General features: G+C 44.5%; 2 protein-coding genes across 2 annotated transcripts in view; both read left to right on the top strand.

Annotated features, from left to right (window-relative positions):
* zgc:158263 (ceramide kinase family protein) overlaps positions 1-20,703 on the top strand; it is an 867,176-nt gene that overhangs the window by 808,742 nt on the left and 37,731 nt on the right. The gene's annotated exons all lie outside the window — the stretch shown is intronic.
* LOC127618406 (protein Wnt-1-like) lies at positions 273-11,361 on the top strand. Its single transcript, XM_052090838.1, has 5 exons — positions 273-827; positions 1,197-1,302; positions 7,320-7,573; positions 7,749-8,014; positions 9,441-11,361. The coding sequence occupies exons 1-5, from the start codon at positions 818-820 to the stop codon at positions 9,930-9,932; spliced, it is 1,128 nt and encodes a 375-aa protein (XP_051946798.1). The 5' UTR covers positions 273-817; the 3' UTR covers positions 9,933-11,361.

The following is a 20,703-nucleotide window of genomic DNA, read 5'->3' as shown; positions in this document are numbered from 1 at the left end:
AAGTGATGTACTTTATTTAAACAATGAAATGGGAGCGCGCGGAGCTCGTGGAAATCAAAGAATCTTTTTTTTTTTTTGCACTCGAGAGAGGGTGGAGACGAATTTAAGGGAGTAATATATCCATTTCTGGTAAAAAGGCCAGATTAGATGTTTTATATCCCCAGCCTGATCTCATGTGACCAGGTTGCATATTCCACTCTTTACTGTAAGTGTGTCGTGACACCATCCACGCAGAAGGCACCGAAGGCTAAGTGGCGCGCGAACATTCACCAATGACAAGGAATCAATTTTGCTCAGCTGCATATGGAAGACTCATAGAAGAGGGAGTGTGTTTTTATTATGCTTTCGCCTGAATGTATCTGTGGAATCTTTGGAGGAGGATTACAAAATTATATGTAATTAAAAGCGCGTATAACGGATCTTTCATTCATCTCCTTTCCTTTATGTCGGGGTTTGCCTCCTTCATTGTGCCCAATGAGAAGAATTAAGCTATCCGTCCATTCAGCTTCACTCAAAAGGATGGAGGAAAAAAACAGAGAGAGATGAGAGCAGCAAATCCCTTTTTTATTCATCTTGTAACGTTCAATAAGTGAACAATGTGTCGCCTATCTGTCACCGAGGGGATCAGTTCTACGGGACTGTCCCACGCGCTCAGTGCTCTGATCAGAGCATCACTAAGACACAGACTGTAGGAGCAGCAGCAGTGGCATCCCATCCCTTTTCTGTAACTTCTACACATAGAGAACAACACTCGGACAAATCTGATCTCTCAAGATTTTAGGAAGAAACATTGACCCACACTATCAGTCGCACTGGAATGTGGAGTGGTAAGTTGCTGAATAACCAGAATAGTTAAAACATTTATTTTATTTGTTTATTCACATATTTTAGTTAACTGTTTTAGTTGAGTCAGTGTTGATATTAATACAATTATGATTGTCTATATTACAATTAGTCATTTTTTTAAATGCAATGACTACAATAATTCATACTGTTAAAGTAGCATTAGACTACACAGCAATGCACTCCTGTAAATATGTTTATTTTTGTGGAATACAAATTATTATTATTATTTAATAAATTTCTTATGTTACTATATATAGCACCAATAATATCGAACGATATTGGAATATTTCTGAGAACCTATTTGTGGACAATGTTAATAGGTTTAACCAATTAAACGTTTGCCCTTTTAGATATAATGCGGGTACTCGCGTTGCTTCTCGCAGTCAAAGCGGCATGTGTTCTTCTGGTGTCCTCACTCAATGGCACAGGGGCAGTGAACAACAGCGGCCGGTGGTGGTAAGATATAGCATATGATAACACTACTACGATACACACGATGCATTAATCCAATTATACGAACAGCCAGTGCTCTTGTTCCATTTCAGGCTTTGATGTACAGTTTATCGCTTAATATGTTAAGCAGCTGGTGCATTAGGAGTCCATACAAGAGTAAATTAAATGGTCACACTCATTGTTATTTAGACAAGCAAATGATTTATAATGGCATTTAGTTGATGGTGGAATAATGGTAGCTGTCACTTACTATGTTGGTAAACAGAAAATAAGGCGAAGGGCATATGCATAGATTCGACTTCACCCTTTTTATTTAGTAGATTTTAATTTGATTTGAAAGTAATTTTAAACAGCAATTTTCTAAAGAAATTAGAAGGTGAACCTGAAATAAATCTATGTAATCATAGTTAAACTAGCCTAAATTTGTTTACCCTGCGCTACTGCTTTCTCTCTCTCTCCCCCTTCTCTTCTCTCTTTCTCTGTCATTTTGACAGTGTGGCTTGAACTCGGGACAAGATTTTTCAATCCAATGTGGGATCAATTAAAGGCGGATTTATTTTATGGCTGAGAGCTGATCCTTTCCAGGTCGTTTTCAGGGTCGAATTCGTGTAATGTCCCGAGCATTCTGGAGTAGGTTAAATCTAGACACAAAATGTGCTAATGGCTGTACGCATATCTGTCACAAACTAATAATGGCGAACGTGTTTAAACATTCTTTAGACGCACGTTACCAAAAACACACTGTGCGATTTCACGACGTAGGAAGGAGAGCTTCTTCATCTCCTTTTTTAAATGTAGTTATTACTACTTTTTAAATATATTATTTTTGTCGTTTTAAATTTGGTGTAGTTCAAATGAGAAGTAAAACAGGGGGTTTACAGTGGGTCAGGTATTATTTTTGGACTGCAAGCACGATATCGACACAGTCATGCATCCGAGAAGAGATGTTTAGAACAGAGCAAAATTACATCTTGGTAAAACATAATTTTAGATTAATTTCCACTTTAATTTGATAGTCTGGAACTATTGCAGTCTTTTTTTCCTGCCAGCTCTGTAATCATAGCCTTTGATCTATGTAATAATATTGTTATAACAATATAATAGCAGCTCAACAGTTAGGATTAATAGGAATTTACTAAATCTGTTGGTATAGTTTATGCTCAATAATAAATAATTAAATCTGTATATTAAATTGTTATGAAAGCCTAATCATTTTATTCCAAACATGCACATAACTTCATTTTTGACCAAACATTTGTAACCTGCACAAGAAGAGACAGTCACAATGTAAGTCAAACTGCGTTTTATTGCAGGCAGGCAAAAGTACAATCAAGGGGCAAATCCAGTGAAGAGTAGTCAAGGGGAGCGAGAGGTCGAAGCCGGGGAATCGGAGAGAGTAAAGGGGGCAAATCCGGGAGAGTAGTAGAGGGGAGCGAGGGTCAAAGCCGGGGTAAACAGGATCAGCAAGACGGGACTAGAGGGAGCAAAAGACAGGGGAACAAGGGGAGCTGGCAAGCTAAGAGGTGAACGAGAGGAGGTCAAAACTAGACGAGACTAGCGGGGGCAAAGACACGGGAAACTAAATACAATAACCAACCACCGTGAGACGAAAGGGTAGTGATATATATAGGGGCGAGTGCAGGTGTAAACCATGACAGGTGATGAGACGAGTGCAGGTGAAACTAATGTGCAGGAGTGCAGATGACGCGAGTGCAGGTGGTCATAATGTTCTGGGGGATTGGATACGCGTGAGAAACTCGAGGAAGGGAGATTGCCTACGAGCATGTGAGCGAGTAGGAGCAAAGTGGGCGTGAGGGCTCGAGCGAGCAAAAAGAGCGTGCGAGCTCGAGGGGGCAGAACGAGCGTGGAAGCTCGAGGGGGCGGAGCGAGGGAGCGGGGTTCGTGACAGTACTCCCCCCTCTAAAACGGACGGCTCCTGACGGCCGCGCTCGGTTGCGAGGAAGTGGTGCTGGACGAACCCAACAAACAAAAAACCCTGAACAGACAACCCACAAAACACACAAACAAAATTGAGGGCAGTCCAAGGGGCACAGAGGGAAATGAGACAGTCCATGGGGTCAATGGGCAGTATCAAGGCAAGGTCTGGGGGAACATAGCGGACAGGCGGGTGGTCGGGAGATCTAGGGGGCAGCCGTAGGGCAGAGACAGGGTCAGGGGGTCTGGAAGGCGACTGGAGGACAGGGATAGGGTCCGGAGGCCAGGGAAGAGGCCACAGGACAGGGAGAGGGTCAGGAAGTCCGGGCTGAGCCGTGAAAGGCGGTGCCGTCAGAGGCGGCACTGTAGGCGGCTCTGGAGGTGGGGTTCTGGAAGGCTCTGGAGGTGGAGCCGAAGGATGCTTTAGGGGGGAAGGCCTGGAAGGCTCAGGAGGTGGAGCCAATGGAGGTGGCGCCGTGGGAGGTCCCCGAGGCGACGACCTGGCAGGCTCTGTAGTCTCGGGGGTAGAGCCATAGGAGGCCCGAGAGGCGGAGCCATAGAAAGCTCTGGAGTCTTTGGGAGCAGAGCTGTGAGGGGCTCGGGAGGTGGAGCCGTGGGAGGCTCGGGAGGCGGAGCCGTAGGAGGCTCGGGAGGCGGAGCTGTAGGAGGCTCGAGAGGTGGAGCCCTAGGAAGCTCCGGAGTCTCTGGGAGTAGAGCCATGAGAGGCTTGGGGAAAAAGGTCGTGGAAGACTCGAGAGGCTCTAGAGGTGGGGCCCTGGAAGGCTCGAGAGGCTCGAGGGGGGGAGCCATGAAAGACTCAAGAGACGGAGCCCCGAGAGGCTCGGGAGGAGGAGGAGCCCTGGAAGACTCGAGAGACGAAGCCCTGAGAGGCTTGGAAGGGGGTGGAGCCCTGAAAGACTCGAGAGGAGAAGCCCTGAGAGGCTTGAGGGGAGGAGGAGCCCTGAGAGACTCGAGAGGCGAAGCCGTGAGAGGCTTGAGGGGTGGAGCCATGAAAGACTCGAGGGACGGAGCCCTGAGAGGCTCGAGGGGAGGAGGAGCCCTGAGAGACTCGAGAGGCGAAGCCGTGAGAGGCTTAAGGGGTGGAGCCATGAAAGACTCGAGGGACGAAGCCCTGAGAGGCTCGAGGGGTGGAGCCATGAAAGACTCGAAGGACGGAGCCCTGAGAGGCTCGAGGGGAGGAGGAGCCCTGAAAGACTCGAGAGGGGAAGCCCTGAGAGGCTTGAGGGGGGGAGGAGCCCTGAGAGACTCGAGAGGAGAAGCCCTGAGAGGCTTGGGAGGGGGAGCCCTGAAAGACTCGAGAGGAGAAGCCCTGAGAGGCTTGAGAGGAGGAGCCCTGGGAGGCTTGGGAGGAGGAGCCTTGGAAGGCTCGAGAAACTTGAAAGGCAGAACCCTGGGGGGCTTGGGAGGTAGAGCTCTGGGAGGCTCGAGAGGAGGAGCCTTAGGAGGCTCGAGAGGAAGAGCCCTGGGAGGCTCGAGAGGAGGAGCCTTAGGAGGCTCGAGAGGAAGAGCCCTGGGAGGCTTGGGAGGAGGAGCCTTGGGAGACTCGGAGAGGCGGAGGCCGCGAGGGCTCTGAGGGGCGAAGCAGAGGCTGGCAGAGCCGTGGAAGACTCTGAGGGCGGAGCAGAACCCGGCAGAGCCGTGGAAGACTCTGGGGCGAAGCAGAACCCGGCAGAGCCGTGGAAGACTCTGGGGCGGAGCAGAACCCGGCAGAGCCGTGGAAGACTCTGGGGGCGGAGCAGAACCCGGCAGAGCCGTGGAAGACTCTGGGGGCGGAGCAGAACCCGGCAGAGCCGTGGAAGACTCTGAGGGCGGAGCAGAACCCGGCAGAGCCGTGGAAGACTCTGAGGGCGGAGCAGAGGTCGGTAGAGCTGTGGAAGACTCTGAGGGAACCTCTGCGGTCTTGAGCACAAGACGAGACTGGGGAGAAGGGGCCCTCTTCCTTCTCTTGCGTCCTCGGCCAACAGGGGACGTGGCCATGGGGACGGTCGAGGCTACAGGCGCTGGCTCGCCGACCGTGGCGGGCATGGGCGCTGGCTCGTTGGCCGTGGCGGGCATGGGCACTGGCTCGTTGGCCATGGCGGGCATGGGCACTGACTCTCTGGCCGTGGCAGGCATGGGCGTTGACTCGCTGGCCGTGCCAGGCTTCAAGACTGGGGCCGTGACAGGCTTCGGGGCTAGGGCCGTGTCAGGCTTCGGGACTGGGGCCGTGACAGGCCTCGGGACTGGGGCCGTGTCAGGCTTCGGGACTGGGGCCGTGACAGGCCTCGGGACTGGGGCCGTGTCAGGCTTCGGGACTGGGGCCGTGTCAGGCTTCGGGACTGGGGCCGTGTCAGGCTTCGGGACTAGGGCCGTGTAAGGCTTCGGGACTAGGGCCGTGTAAGGCTTCGGGGCTAGGGCCGTGTAAGGCTTCGGGGCTAGGGCCGTATCAGGCTTCGGGACTAGGGCCGTGACAGGCTTCGGGACTAGGGCCGTGACAGGCTTCGGGACTAGGGCCGTGACAGGCTTCGGGGCTAGGGCCGTGGTAGGCTTCGAGACGGGAGCCGTGGTAGGCTTCAAGACGGGGGCCGTGGTAGGCTTCAAGACGGGGGCCGTGGTATGGAACGCTGGTTCAGTTTCTGCCTCCCCCACAGTAAACGAGGAACCAGCGTACAGTAGGGGAGGTCAATAAACTGAGCCAGGTTGAGAGAGCAGCGACCACCAGGCATGAATGATGAGGCTGGCTCATTCAGTCCATATTGAAAAATGTCTTTTAGAGCCACCTCATCAAAATTCACCTGGTTAGCACAAAAGTCAACCACATAAGCCTCCAAGGGTTGACTCCCCTGACGCAAACCCAAGAGTTGGGCCGCTGGGTCCATAATGTTAAGGGCACGGTTTAAAGTTCTACAACCGCTGCCCTGCATAAACAACCCTTGGCAAGCGCCCGAAGAGCCATCAAACCTCTCAGGGGGTTGAAGGCTTACGGCGCTCAGAAATGCACTGGAGGCATAAACGGGCTCAGGGGCAGACACAGGTGAAACAGGGTGACATAAATCAGACCAAGAACATACCTGCTGCCCCTGGGCCGCGAGCGCTCGGTCCTGCCTCCAAACTGTAGCTCCTCGCGCCGAATGTGACGTGCACCTCCGCTCTAGTGAGCTGCGCCGAATCCTCAGCGCTGGGGCATTGTGACTGTCTTCGGTAACGGTTGGTTATTCTGTAACCCGCACAAGAAGAGACAGTCACAATGTAAGTCAAACTGCGTTTTATTGCAGGCAGGCAAAAGTACAATCAAGGGGCAAATCCAGTGAAGAGTAGTCAAGGGGAGCGAGAGGTCGAAGCCGGGGAATCGGAGAGAGTAAAGGGGGCAAATCCGGGAGAGTAGTAGAGGGGAGCGAGGGTCAAAGCCGGGGTAAACAGGATCAGCGAGACAGGACTAGAGGGAGCAAAAGACAGGGGAACAACGGGAGCTGGCAAGCTAAGAGGTGAACGAGAGGAGGTCAAAACTAGACGAGACTAGCGGGGGCAAAGACACGGGAAACTAAATACTATAACCAATCACCGTGAGACGAAAGGGTAGTGATATATATAGGGGCGAGTGCAGGTGTAAACCATGACAGGTGATGAGATGAGTGCAGGTGAAACTAATGTGCAGGAGTGCAGATGACGCGAGTGCAGGTGGTCATAATGTTCTGGGGGATTGGAAACACGTGAGAAACTCGAGGAAGGGAGATTGCCTACGAGCATGTGAGCGAGTAGGAGCAAAGTGGGCATGAGGGCTCGAGCGAGCAAAAAGAGCGTGCGAGCTCGAGGGGGTGGAACGAGCGTGGGAGCTCGAGGGGGCGGAACGAGCGTGGAAGCTCGAGGGGGCGGAGCGAGGGAGCGGGGTTCGTGACAACATTTCACATTTCTGCACATCAGTTGTCTGAGATTCTTAATTCGCCAATAAAAAAATGTGAAGATACAGAATTAATGAGTTAATCATTTGTAAAAGATCTCGCAATTGAGATAAAAAAAATATAAATATCAATTTTGCAGACCATTTCCAATCTACCTATGTCACAATTTAATTGTTTTTCTACCAGGGGCATTGTGAATGTGGCATCCTCAGGCAATCTCCTTACCAACTCCAAGAATGTGCAGCTGGCACTGGACCCCAGCCTGGCATTGCTAAGTCGTCGCCAGAGAAAATTGATTAGGCAAAACCCTGGCATCTTGCATGCCATTGCAGCAGGCCTGCATACAGCCATCAAGGAATGCAAATGGCAGTTTCGTAACCGCAGATGGAACTGTCCGACCACCCACAGCCCCAATGTCTTTGGGAAAATTGTCAACCGAGGTGAGTAAAAAGTATTAACCAACTTTTTGAACACTATTCATATACAATACAGTAGAGAGCATGTCATTGAATTGTACATTAATATTATCTGGACAGAGACACACATTGTTAGAGACAATATTTGTCATAGAAGAGACTCTTTAGAAAGCACTATACACTGTGGTGGTTTTGATAGGTTGCCGTGAGACTGCGTTTGTGTTTGCCATCACAAGTGCTGGTGTTACTCACGCTGTGGCTCGGTCCTGCTCTGAGGGGGCAATTGAGTCCTGCACCTGCGACTACCGGCACCGAGGTCCTGGAGGGCCAGACTGGCACTGGGGTGGCTGTAGTGACAATGTGGAATTTGGCAGGATATTCGGACGAGAGTTTGTGGATTCCAGTGAGAGGGGCAGAGATCTACGGTATCTGACCAACCTGCACAACAACGAGGCAGGAAGAATGGTAAGTAACTGGATCTATTGAGGATATGAGTTCCTTCTTTCTATAAATAAATAAATAACCATGCAATTAAAGGAATATTTTTTTCAAACATGAACATTCTGCCATCACTGACTGTTCTAAACCTGTATGACTTATTCCAGGGAACAAAAAACGTTAATTATTCAAGAATATCTTGAAGGAGACTGGGCTGTCAAGCTTTAAAATGCCTTTAAAAATAGCTTTGTGTGACAAACAGACCCAAATTTCAAGTTGTGAAAATCTTCCCCTCTGCTAAAGCTCTCAAATCAAATATGGTGCCATTACACTCGCAGGTTTGACGTCAGTGATGTTTGATGCCAATGGCACCAAACTACCCAGCACATTTTTTTTTTCTTATTTTGTCTAATTTTCCAGTAACAATATCAAACCATCCTTAAAACAAGAAAATTTTATTGAGAAGCAGAATGACACGAGTCTTGTTTAAAGAGAAATCTAACAACATTTATGTGGGGTTTATTCTTGAAACAAGGGAAAAACAATTTAATTTCCCTTTGAATCAAGTGTTTTTTCTTAACCCACTGGCAAATACACTCACTGAGCACTTTATAAGTAACACTATTGTCCTAATAAAGTGCCAGACATGGTCTTCAACTTTTGTAGCCCATCCGCCTTAAGGTTCAACGTGTTGTGATTCTGAGTTACTGTAGCCTTTCTGTCAGCTCGAACCAGTCTGGTCATTCCCTGTTGACCTCTCTCATCAACAAGACGTTTCTGTCCGCAGAACTGCCGCTCACTGGATGTTTTTGGTTTTTGACACCATTCTCTGTAAACTCTAGAGACTGTTGTGCATGAAAATACCAGGAGATCAGCAGTTACAGAAACACCCATACCAGCCCGTCTGTCACCAACAGTAATGCCACAGTTGAAATCACTGAGATCACATTGTTCCCCATAATGATGGTTGATGTGAACATTAACTGAAAGTCCTGACCTTTATCCGCATGATTATATGCATTACACTGCTGCCACATGATTGGCTGATTAAATAATCACAAGAATAAGTAGGTGTACAGGTGTACCTAATAAAGTGCTCAGTGAGTGTAATGTTTTATTTATTTATGTAATTTCTTGTTAGAAGCATAAAAGTTACTGTTTAATTAGATTTTAAAGAAAAAAGACAAAATATGTAATGTAATTTTACTTCTTGAGTAAATTTATCTTGCTTTAAGAATCTTTAGATATATTTTCTGGAAAACAAGACATAAATACTCAGTAAGAAGTGTTGTTTTTGCAGTGTATTTTTGATGATGATAAAGCTTTTTAATTTATAGTGAACTATTCTTGAACACAAACATATTTTTTTTGTCATTTGTTTTGTTGTTGCTCTTGATTTAACAGAAATATAATAATATTTTATGTTTGATAATTTGTTCTCTACTGTCTATAGACAGTTGCATCAGAGATGCAACAAGAGTGCAAGTGTCATGGGATGTCTGGCTCTTGTGCTGTGCGAACCTGCTGGATGAGACTGCCCAGCTTCCGTGTAGTGGGAGACTTTCTGAAGGACCACTTTGATGGTGCATCCCGAGTAGTGTATGCCAACAAAGGCAGCAACCGGGCGTCTCATCGGGCTGACCCCCGCCATCTAGAGCCGGAGAATCCAGCACATAAGCTCCCATCTGCTCGGGACCTGGTCTACTTTGAGAAGTCACCCAATTTCTGCTCTTACAATGGCAAAACAGGCACGCATGGCACTTCAGGACGCACTTGCAATAGTTCATCTCCAGCGCTGGATGGGTGTGAGCTGTTGTGCTGTGGAAGGGGGTACAAAACTCAGATGGAGCAGGTCACAGAAAGATGCCACTGTACATTTCACTGGTGCTGTCATGTGAGCTGCCTCAATTGTACCCATTCGCAGACTGTCCACCAGTGTCTATGATGGACAAGGAGAACAAACTGAAAAAATTGAGGCAAAGGGATGTAATTGACTACAGGGTCCCAAACTGGGTATTGAAAGGGTGTTAAGACTGAACACAAATTGGTTGGTTGAATTGGAAATTATATTCAATGTATTAACTACTGAGAAAAGGTTTTAGGAGCTTTGTTTATAAAAGACTGAAAAAATATATTTGAACTGGTACTCCGATGTAATGTAATGGGATGAGAACCACTATGCACTGTGCAAAACTATGGGCAGGAAATAGTGCCCATGTAAACAAAAGCTGAAATTTAAAGTGCAGCACCACCAGGCTTGAGGTTCTACTATGTCTTCTCTCTTTTCTGATACTTTGGGGAACATAGAAGCGAGAAAGTAGTAACTGGACACAGTTTGACAGATGTTCCTGTGGTGAGGGAACCACAAGCATGCTCTCTCATAAACCAGTGCAAATGTCTAACAAGAGGGCGGTTCTTTAAAATATTTTAGCATTTTGTTTTCTTTAGCTGCAGTCCTACTCGTCTCACATAAAACTGTGTGAAGTGTTTCTCAAGGGATGGGGCTTCCTTTTCCGATTACTATGTAGCGGAATCCCGAACTCCGCTCAACCTCTCGTGACTCCAACCTGCCATACTTCCCGTCATTGCATTAAGTCTTCTGCCATATTTAAATAACATTTATTATTATGTGGTATACCATGTTATTGTACTGATGGAAAAGTTTTGGGAAGAGGAAATTACAATTGACCTGAAATTGACTTTGAAGATGATTAAATGTTTTGTTAGTGCAATAGACACTAATAACTACAGGAGGTATAATTTTACATAACTCTCAATAGGGAATACTGAAGGCTTTGTTTACGCACAAGTACAAAAGAACAGGCTATACATTTATAACATAAAAGACAAACGTGTTTAAAGATAATCCTGTAAAATCCCTACTACCTATAGTTTACAGTGGACAAACAGTTCACATTTATTGTTTTTGAAAGAGCCACATTTATGGAAACTGTATTTTGTACATCAGCTAACATAACCAAAATGTTGTAAATATTATACATAGATTTGAGCATTATATTTATGCTAATGCGACTTGCAATGTGAGAAAAGATTTGAATCTAAAATTGGGCTGAATACACTATCAAATGAAACATTTTGTAAGAAACTTCAGCCAATTGTGTGCTAACAGTCACAAAATGATGAAAAGGGGTTATCAGAATGGGGCCACATACATCACAGAGACATGATTCATTTGTCAAATGCCTGTTTTTAATGCACTGAATACCATCTTTTAATATTGTGAATGAGAAGTATTTATTAATGTATGATGGCTTTGATAGAAAAATGCTGATAAGATGAAATATTTTAGTTCAGTTTAGAAAAAGGCTATTTTCATGTAGTGTAATAGCACAATAAAGTTTATATTTTCACTATTTTTATTCTCAGAATACCTTTATTTTGTTGACCATAAAATATAGTACATTTTTAAACATTGACTCTATTACTTCAACTCAGCACCAGGTTCGTCTTTCCATATGTTCCAATGTTCATTTGTGATCTATCAACCATTTTTCAGAACCAAAACATGTTATGACAGGGTAAGTCTAATGCACTTAAACTAAAGTCAACAGCCTGAGTGTGCAAATACACCCATTCCTCTAAAAATAATTCCCACCTCTAAAAGCACAAGAGTAATACACTTCTCCAAGCAGTCATGCTCCCTGAATCCACAATAACCATGGAGGGAATCTGGGCAGTGGCATAAGACAGCGTTAACTCTGTATGTTTTCAAAAGACTAGAGATTTTGCTTCATTTACTTAATAGCAGAAAAATATCAAGAAATAATGACAGGCTGCATTCTATGGCTATTCTACGCTCTATGGCAAGGCCAGCACAACCACAAGAGTTTGGATGAAGGCAAACAGCTCTTTATTTTAGCTACCACAACATATCAGAAGGCCACTGAAGGTCAGCCAGACAAGAGTGCCACGCCGCCACACTGAGCCAGCCATCACATCCACATCCCGAACAGAACACACAGCAATGAGTGAGGGGGAGTAGAAGAGGATTAGAGGAGAAATAAGATCTGGAATGCTGACAGGACAGAACATTATTAAGAATGAAGTAGTCCTAACCATGGATTTTTATGGCTGAATCATAGAATAAAAGGAAAAAACAAGGATATGTGAGAAAATGGCAAGATATAATTAGAAAAACGGATGAAAATCATTAAGGTCAGAATGTTCATATGCATGTGTTGTATTTCTAAATACAATATGCAGTGGCCCCAAAAGTACTTTGACACTTCAGCCATACTTAAAAATTTATGAAATTCTAACAATGCATTGAGAACAAAATATCAAAGGAAGTATCATCTGTAAGCAAATGATACTAGGCCATTTCCAGAACTATCTTCACTTTTCTGAGCCATTTTTGCAATGACTTCTAACCAACTGGTGTCATGGTCAGTGGGTGTATGAAGTCAGTACCCCTCAAGTTCACACAGGTGCCCTACCTAGAAGAGTAACCAATTCAATACAATAACTAGTGACTACAACCAGAAAGTGTCCAAACACTGTTCTTAATTTTCTACAGTATATCTATTGTTTTATCATTGAAAACCACAGAACCAGTGGGGATTTCTTTAAGACTGCAAGGGAAGCTCAGCTTCCCCTATAATGTCAAAAAAATAATGGTCAAATATGTACTATTGTGTAAACAAATTATTGACTAAAAATGCGTTAGAACACGTTCATCTCGAAGACGAGTTCGTTCAGAATCAGCTACATTACATATAGTAGGTCGGCTGACTCGATTTACTTCTCATACATTCCCAGAAGCGCCAGTGCATTTCCCTGTTGAAGCCGAAGCGTCCATTGACTTCAATGGGGCTGCTCTGAACAGTTTTTTCAGTGCTCGAAAATAGACGGTCATTGGATAAATGCTGCGATTATGTCCCGCCCACAGACGCTCAGCGCCTCTGGGGGTGAATGAGGAGTGGGCTGGCCCAGACTCCGGCTTCAGCGTGATGATTGGAGGATCTGTCGAAAGACTGCATCTCCTTTTGATTGACAGTGAATCTGTACTATAAGAAGTCACTGAAGCTATTTCGCGCTCAGTCCCATCGCGGAAGTTTAATATATTTTGTTTTAGAGCGTTCGTTCGTTCATTCATTCATTCATACAGTAGGCTAGGCTAGCGTCGTACGGGTGAAACTGCGCACTATGGCAGACGGTGCTAATATTGTCGACCTGATTTTGGCGAAGCCATTTGAAAGTCTTCCTTACGAGGAAAAAATTAGAATTAAACAGCAGGGCAGATCAACACCTAAGATTGATTTAGTGCAAAAAATAGGGTAAATAAGTTTATAATGTAGGCCGAAAATGAGCTTCCCCTCTTTGAAAGACCAGCAGCCGCCACTGCTAAGAAAACATATTTTTGTGAAAGGTTTTGCATTAAATAATAATAATAAAAATTCCTTACATTTATATAGCGCTTTTCTAGGCACTCAAAGCACTTTATGTAGTATAGGGGGAATCTCCTCAACCACCACCAGTGTGCAGCATCCACTAGAATGATGCGACGACAGCCATAGTGCGCCAGAACTCCCACCACACACAAGATATTGGTGGAGAGGATTGTAGCCAATTCACGGATGGGGATTATTAGGAGGCCATGATTGAGAAGGGCCTATGAGGGGAATTTTGGCCAGGACCTTGGTTGTAACATCTCATCCGAAAGACTGTGCATTTTGTTACAGTACAGTGTCCCTGTCAATATACTGGGGCATTAGGACACACAGAGACCGCAAGGTTAGCACTCCCTGCTGGCCTCCCTAATACCAATTCCAGCAGCAAACATAGTTTTCCCCAGGAGGTCTCCAACTGGCCAGTCTCAACCCTGATTGGCTTAAGTAGGAAACCAGGCGAGAGCTGCAGGGTGATATGGCTGCTGAAACGGGCCTGTAACGAGGAAGAGGGTGTGGCTGGGCTGTGATGGCACAAAATTAGCTGATCAGCGGGAGAGTGAGATAAGGGGCAGCCATAGATGCCAGTTGGGGAGAGAGACGCATGCGGCCACGTTACATGTGTGTCTGTTTATGTTTTAAGTTAATTTATGCATTAAAAGTTTGTTGATTGTTTTTGCCTACTCCTTGCCCATTCTTTACCTGTCAAAGTGGTGGCAAAACCCGGGAGGAGGGATGCGCTGTCACGGAGTTCTAGCTGCTGCCATCTTCCAGGGGAGCAGCTGCGGCCGTCTGCCTGGGGACGGAGGGGTCACTGCAGGCCGCCGAGAGCCGGAGGAACCGTGGCCGTCTGCCAAGAAGGGGAGGAGTGGTTCCATCCGCCAGGGGCCGGAGGACTAGCTGCCATCCGCCAGTGGAGGAGTGGCTGGTGTCTGCCAGAGTGCTTAGGAGCAGTTGGGGACCGGGCGACAGCGCATCCGGGAGCCAGCAAGCAAGTTTTACTCTCTCTCCTCTCTCTCTCTCTGTGTGTGTCTCTGCTTGCCCTTTCCCTCTCCCCACGCCTCCCCTCGTCTCTTCCCCAGGTTCACAGGAGATGGGGTGTACCACAGGCTGACAGAACGGCAGGAAGGGCAATTTCCCCAGAGAATGGGGAAGATTTAGTCAGACCGGTGGCACCCCAGCCTGAATCAGTCAGGGAGGAGTGTAATGAGAAGGAGGGCATGGCCAGGGTGTGATGGTGCATGACCAGCTGATAAGCAATAGAGCGAGATAAGTGGCAGCCGGAGGCACCAGTTGGATAGCGAGAGATGCACGCGGCCATGTTGCATGTATGTCTGTTTATGTTTAAGCTAATTGTTCAAGTTAATTTATGCGTTAAAAATGTATGTTGATTGTTCAGCTGCTTTCCGCCTCCTCCTTGGCCATTCCTTACCTGTTACAGTGCCAAAAAGGGCTCATGTCACCCCACTCTTGATTTCAATTCTCTGGCTACCTGTAGCTGACCGCATCAAATTCAAGGCTTTGACTCTGGCCTTCAGGACAGCCAATGGAACCGCACCATCTTACTTCAATTCACTTCTCCAAGTCTATGCTCTAACTCGTGCTCTGCGGTCTATGAACGAGCGGCGCCTGTTGATCCCATCACAAAGAGGCTCCGAGTTTATTTCACGATCTTTCAATTTCTCTGTTCCACTGTGGTGGAATGAGCTTCCAACATCCACACAATCTGCTGATACCATCTCAACATTCAATTACCAGCTGAAAACACATCTGTTTTGCAAGCACTTATCCACATTAATTGCACTTACTACTGAACTTATCTTGCACTTACTGTACAAAAAAACCCATATCTGTCTCTTTCTTCTGCACTAGCACCCATGCCACTCCAGCTACCTTGAGAGCTTGTTTGAACTTTTTATGACAAATTGCTTGCTATGTTCCTCATTTGTAAGTCGCTTTGGATAAAAGCATCTGCTAAATGAATAAATGTAAAAGAGTTCTTGTGCTATCTTTCTTTAAAATAAACACTTGGCTTGAAATTTTGTTATCTAATGCATTGACATTCGTGCATTTTTTTATGTGAGACTTAAGTGTCCAAGTATTTTTTGGTCCACTGAATGTAAAACGATATGGTTATACAACTAGATCTTGTATGACAGTTCCATGAGACAAAAAGACTATACATTTTGCACTTCAAAACCTTCTAATGGCCCTGTTTAAAAAGGGAAATAATTAACTGAATGAAAGCATGTGATCAGTGTGATATATGGATCTTGAAACTCTGGGTACATACATGTGCATTGTAAGGCAGACAGTACAAGAATTCAGAGCATTAACAAAAGGGAAGGAGAAAGTGGGGGAAGAAGAGAAGAATAAGGAGAGAAGGATAAAAAAGAGAGGAGGATAAAAAGCAAAATCAGTCTGCATTCCCAGGCATTGGTAGGATGAGGGAGGCGGCGGAGGGATACTGTCATTGTGGGAGTGCTGAAGAGTCACTGATAATTAGCTCAATTAGTGACAAAGGCAGTGTAATAAATACCGACTTAGTGTCTGGGTCCCTGCTGTCCACTCTCTATTCGGACTGTGATGCAGCCAAAGACTGATGGACAATTCATTAAACCGACAAAATACCTCACCGTCCAGGCGTGACACTGTGAGTTAGCCCCCTACAGGCCCGGCCCATTGTTCTAATTGTCTGGGTTGGAGTCGCTTTCTTGCCATCTACTCACCCCCTCCCTCGTTCCCTTCTTTCAAAAAACTCATGGAGTTAATGCCCCTACCTAAATCTGTGAGTAGGTGATCAGCAGGTTGGGGTGGAGAGAGTTATTTGGGAGGGAAAGTTGCTATGGGATTAGGGTCCAAGGGTTGCCTGGGAGTGTCAAAACTGGCCCAGATCGGAATGTTGTAGAGATGAGTCCAGAAGCTCGGATGCGGGACAAAGCGAGAGTTAATTAGGAAAGATTGAAGGAGTTGGCGACAATGGGCCGCCACCCGAGTCGAGATGAAATTGCTTCCGTGGATTATTGGGGAGCAAGTGTGTGGGTTGCCCTGGGAGGGGTCCGTTCAGGCTTGGATTGATGGCTGCCCCTCTGGTTAGGGACTAGGGGACGAGGGAGGCTGACCGGCTGTTCCCACAGTCTGTTCTGCTGCAGCCACCTTTGACACACGGACCTGCCAGGCGGCAAGCAGGGAGGGAGGCTGGGAAAAGGAGATGTGGTTAAAGGGATCTCAAAACATAAGCGCTCTTAAAAGCATAAATTAATTATGTTTTCAGCTCCAATAAGGATCACGAGAGACATATGCAAACTGAGAAGAGTGGAGCATGAGAGAGGGAAATGAGTCAGAAAAATTTGAATTCCACATGATTGGAGTAACAGATTAAGGCAATGTTCTGGTTTCAATACAAGTGAAGCTCAATTGAAAGCATTTGTGGCATAATTTTGATTTGTACAAAAAATTATTTTTACTCATCCCTCATTAACAGAATAACATAAATCAAAAATTGTGGCTACAGTTGGATACTTACAATGGAAGTGAATGAGGCCAGTCCATTAAAATACACACTGTTTCAGAATTATAACCATTAGACATACACTTTATATGAGTTAGCATGTTTTTAGTGTGCTAAAGTTGCTTTCTAAACTTACATGGGTAAAGTTATATACAATATTGCAACATTACCATGACAACACAACACCCGTAAACATTGAATACATTTTATCACACTAAAATCATGTAAAACAGAGATTTTATCACATTAAATCATGCTAACATATATCATTTTCATGTCTTGAAACATGAAAATTGTACCGGTGTAAATGCACCGTTCCCTTCAAATGTAAGTGCCTTATTGAAACCTAGATTTTAGCTTTTGTTTAATAAACAAGTGACAAGTTGAAATGATTTTTTGTAGTAGTCAATATTATTCTACAAATGCTGTCATTTGAGCTTAACATGTATTTAACCTGGAATATTGCCTTAAAAATGTTTCAAACTTGTATAACTTTTAATCTTCAGTGGATCACAAAAGGATATGTCAAATCAAAAATGTGTGCTCCTTTTCCAAAAGTGAGCAATAAAAGCTATAATTCAATAAGTGCCCTTGAGGGTCTCTAAAGAGCTCTGAGAACCAACTGTGGTTTAAAGATAATAAAATAATGGCAAAAAATTGCAATACTTTATAAGGGTCCAAACAAAACCTCACTGGGTTGGATTGAGTAACAGTTTGGCAGAGCAATGTTATTGAAGGATGAGTACTTTCCATAGGAGAACTTGCTGCTATTGCTGATGTTATGAGCAAAGGCCAGTCGCTTTGAACTCAGAGGAACAGTACAGTAAACAGGTATATTGCTGCAGGTCTTTATAGACCAACGGCAGGGTTGAGGATCAGAGGCTGCTGGGCCAGAATGGACAAAAGAAAGTACATGGAATATGAGCACAGTTTGGGTCACCATTCTGAATAGTGCACGGTTTAACAGAATGTGTGGATTCTGCACAAACTCATAGACGAAGGAAAAAACAGTAGTCCATCAAGGCAAGAATGCCAACATTCTTAAGTGTCAGCCCATGGATGAGAAGGATTCCAGCAGTGCAGCATGACTGGGATTATGCATGTTTGTAAATGTGTGTATGATAATTGCGAGGTGTGTAAGTGTGGTTGTGTGTGGATTACGGAGTGCCTGGTCATGACAGCTGGGAAGCAGGCAGAATCCAGGAGATTTGAACCCTATGCTGCCTGACCCTCTCAGCAGATGGTTGCTCCAAAGAAACTGCCATCCTAAATCACAAAAGCTTGAGTCTTGTAACATCTCCATCATTATCTCATACTCAGCCTCGCAACTGCTCCCAAAGAAGGAGCCTTGTTAAGCATGACAGCACAGTAGTTGTCATTATTGTTTACAATTGCAACTTAGAAATGCAAGATGGATGTATGATCACTCTACTTGCAGGTAGTTGTAAATCATTATGTTAATAAGAAGTACTAAATTATTTGATTCATATCTGAACTACTGTGTTAGATTGATGTTTTTTTAAACTTAAAGGTGAAGTGTGTCATTTATTCAATGTTAAAATACATCCATCTATCCCAGCTTAATATGCAGAGGCAACAAAAATAAGACATTAATAGTTGATTTACCTCATGTGAAAACTGTGGCTCTGTGGCACTATCAAAAAATTATTCTGTTTTTTTAGCATCCCAACAAGCCCGACATAGCAACATTGGCTCAACCAGTGGCATGAGTTTTAGGTGGGACTATCTGTTTGTTCAACCAATGGAAGAAGAGAAACCTGCTCAAATTGAAAAAGACTCCACGTCCAATCTTAAGAGGCACTTGGAGGTACGCTCTATATATTTGTATAAAATAAATGTGAAAATTGATTCAGTGTATCATCTTGCCATTTGTGCATGTACCGAAATCGATATTGAAAGTTTGCCATACAACCAGAGAGTATTTAGCAGAGACAGTCCACTTCTATTAAAATGAATGTGAGAAATTGGAATGCCCAATGGTCAACAGATGTCCCGCCTTATCACCTTTTAAATACAGACATCGCCTGTATATTAACTGAAGAATGCACATGTGCACTGACTATACAAGCTGGTAAAAATTTTTTTTTTGTGTGTAATCAGAGGTGAAGAAGCACAATTTATGATACCAGTGTTGTCAGATTTTACTGCCGATTTGAAATATGTACTTTTAATGTAATCTTGACCAACCATTTTGGAGATTTCTGTATTTCCACACTCAAGTAGACAGGAGCTGTAGATAGAAGATAGTCATGACTGGAAATAGCTTTAAGATGGTGGACAGCGGACTGACATTCTAGTAAGACTTTGAAACAACCAACAAATACACACAAGGTATTTGGTTTATATTTTAAACTAAGTTTCTAAATTAATGCACAAATAAATGCTGAGCTGTATTTATATTTGCACCATGCTTTGAAAATAAATGTGAATGCACTTTTGCCTTTGTAACAGTTTTGATATTTTTGGTGTGTCAGGATTTCAAACAAGCCCTTGTATAAAAGCAACAGGAAAGACATTTTACAAAAAGAAAAAAAAGCAATCCAAAAGATATCAGATTAAAATCAGATTACCAAAAGTTAATTACTGATTACAATTTTAGCTGTGTAATTTGTAATCTGTATGGGATAACATTTCTTAAGTAATCTTCCCAACACATTTAGATTGGATTATTTAGTGGATGAGTAGTCTTTATCCACAGAAATAGGCACCCTGTCACTCTTAAAACCACCGCTTTCCTGAGGATGAGTCTGTGAAATTAGGTTTGATTGTTAAAACCATTGCACCGATGACTGTGCACTTTATTAGGAACACTTGTAAACCTACATATTCATACGGTTATCTAATCAGCCAATCGTGTGGCAATAGTGCAATGAATAAAATCAGGCAGATATGGGTCACGAGCTTCAGTTAATGTTCACATCAACCATCAGAATGGGGGAAAAAATGTGATCACAGTGATTTGGACTGTGGCATGATTGTTGGTGCCAGATGGGCTGGTTTGAGTATTTCTGTAACTGCTGAACTCCTGGGATTTTCATGCACAGCAGTCACTAGAGTTTACTCAGAATGGTGACAAAAACTAAAAAACATCCAGTGAGCAGCAGTTCTGTAGACGGAAAATGCTTGCTGATTAGAGAGGTCAACAGAAAATGGCCAGGGCCCAGTTTCCCAATAACAAACAATCTTTGCGGTTAAGAGCGTCTTCTATGAGCAATTTTTGCATTTTCAAAACTGCATTTAACATGCACTTAACATGAACGATAGTGTTCCTAATAAAGTGTTCAGTGGGTGTATACTGAGTGTCCTAAAGAGAGTAATGTGCAAAGTGCACTTTACAGTTGAGTCTGTTGAGGTGATGTACATGTCTGCAGAGCAAGTCTGTGTGAAATAATATCTGTATTCCTATGCAAGGGTATATATCTGTGTGTGGGCAATTGGGACCTGAAGGCAGTCATGATTTAGATAGAAATTTAGGTAGCGATATTGACCCCCCACACTAACAGACCATGACCTCTTGATTTACTCTTTTGAGGGGACAGGCTGTTCTCAGTAGGCCTGTTCTTCAGCCAGGCTAAATCATTTTCTACAACCGCATCATGGAAGAGATAAAGTTCTGCTCTGTAAAACATGCATCAGGTGGCATGACAACCTTAACATCAAATGCAAATTAAGTCCTCTTGTCAAATGATGGTGGCAAGTTTTTATGTCTGCAAATCGTGCATTGTTACTGTCTTAAAGTCACCATTCACTTACGCAATAGTGCTCCAGCATAACCA

Source organism: Xyrauchen texanus, chromosome 25 (assembly GCF_025860055.1).
Source record: "Xyrauchen texanus isolate HMW12.3.18 chromosome 25, RBS_HiC_50CHRs, whole genome shotgun sequence".
Lineage (NCBI taxonomy): Eukaryota > Metazoa > Chordata > Actinopteri > Cypriniformes > Catostomidae > Xyrauchen > Xyrauchen texanus.
This window is presented reverse-complemented; position numbering and strand designations above follow the sequence as displayed.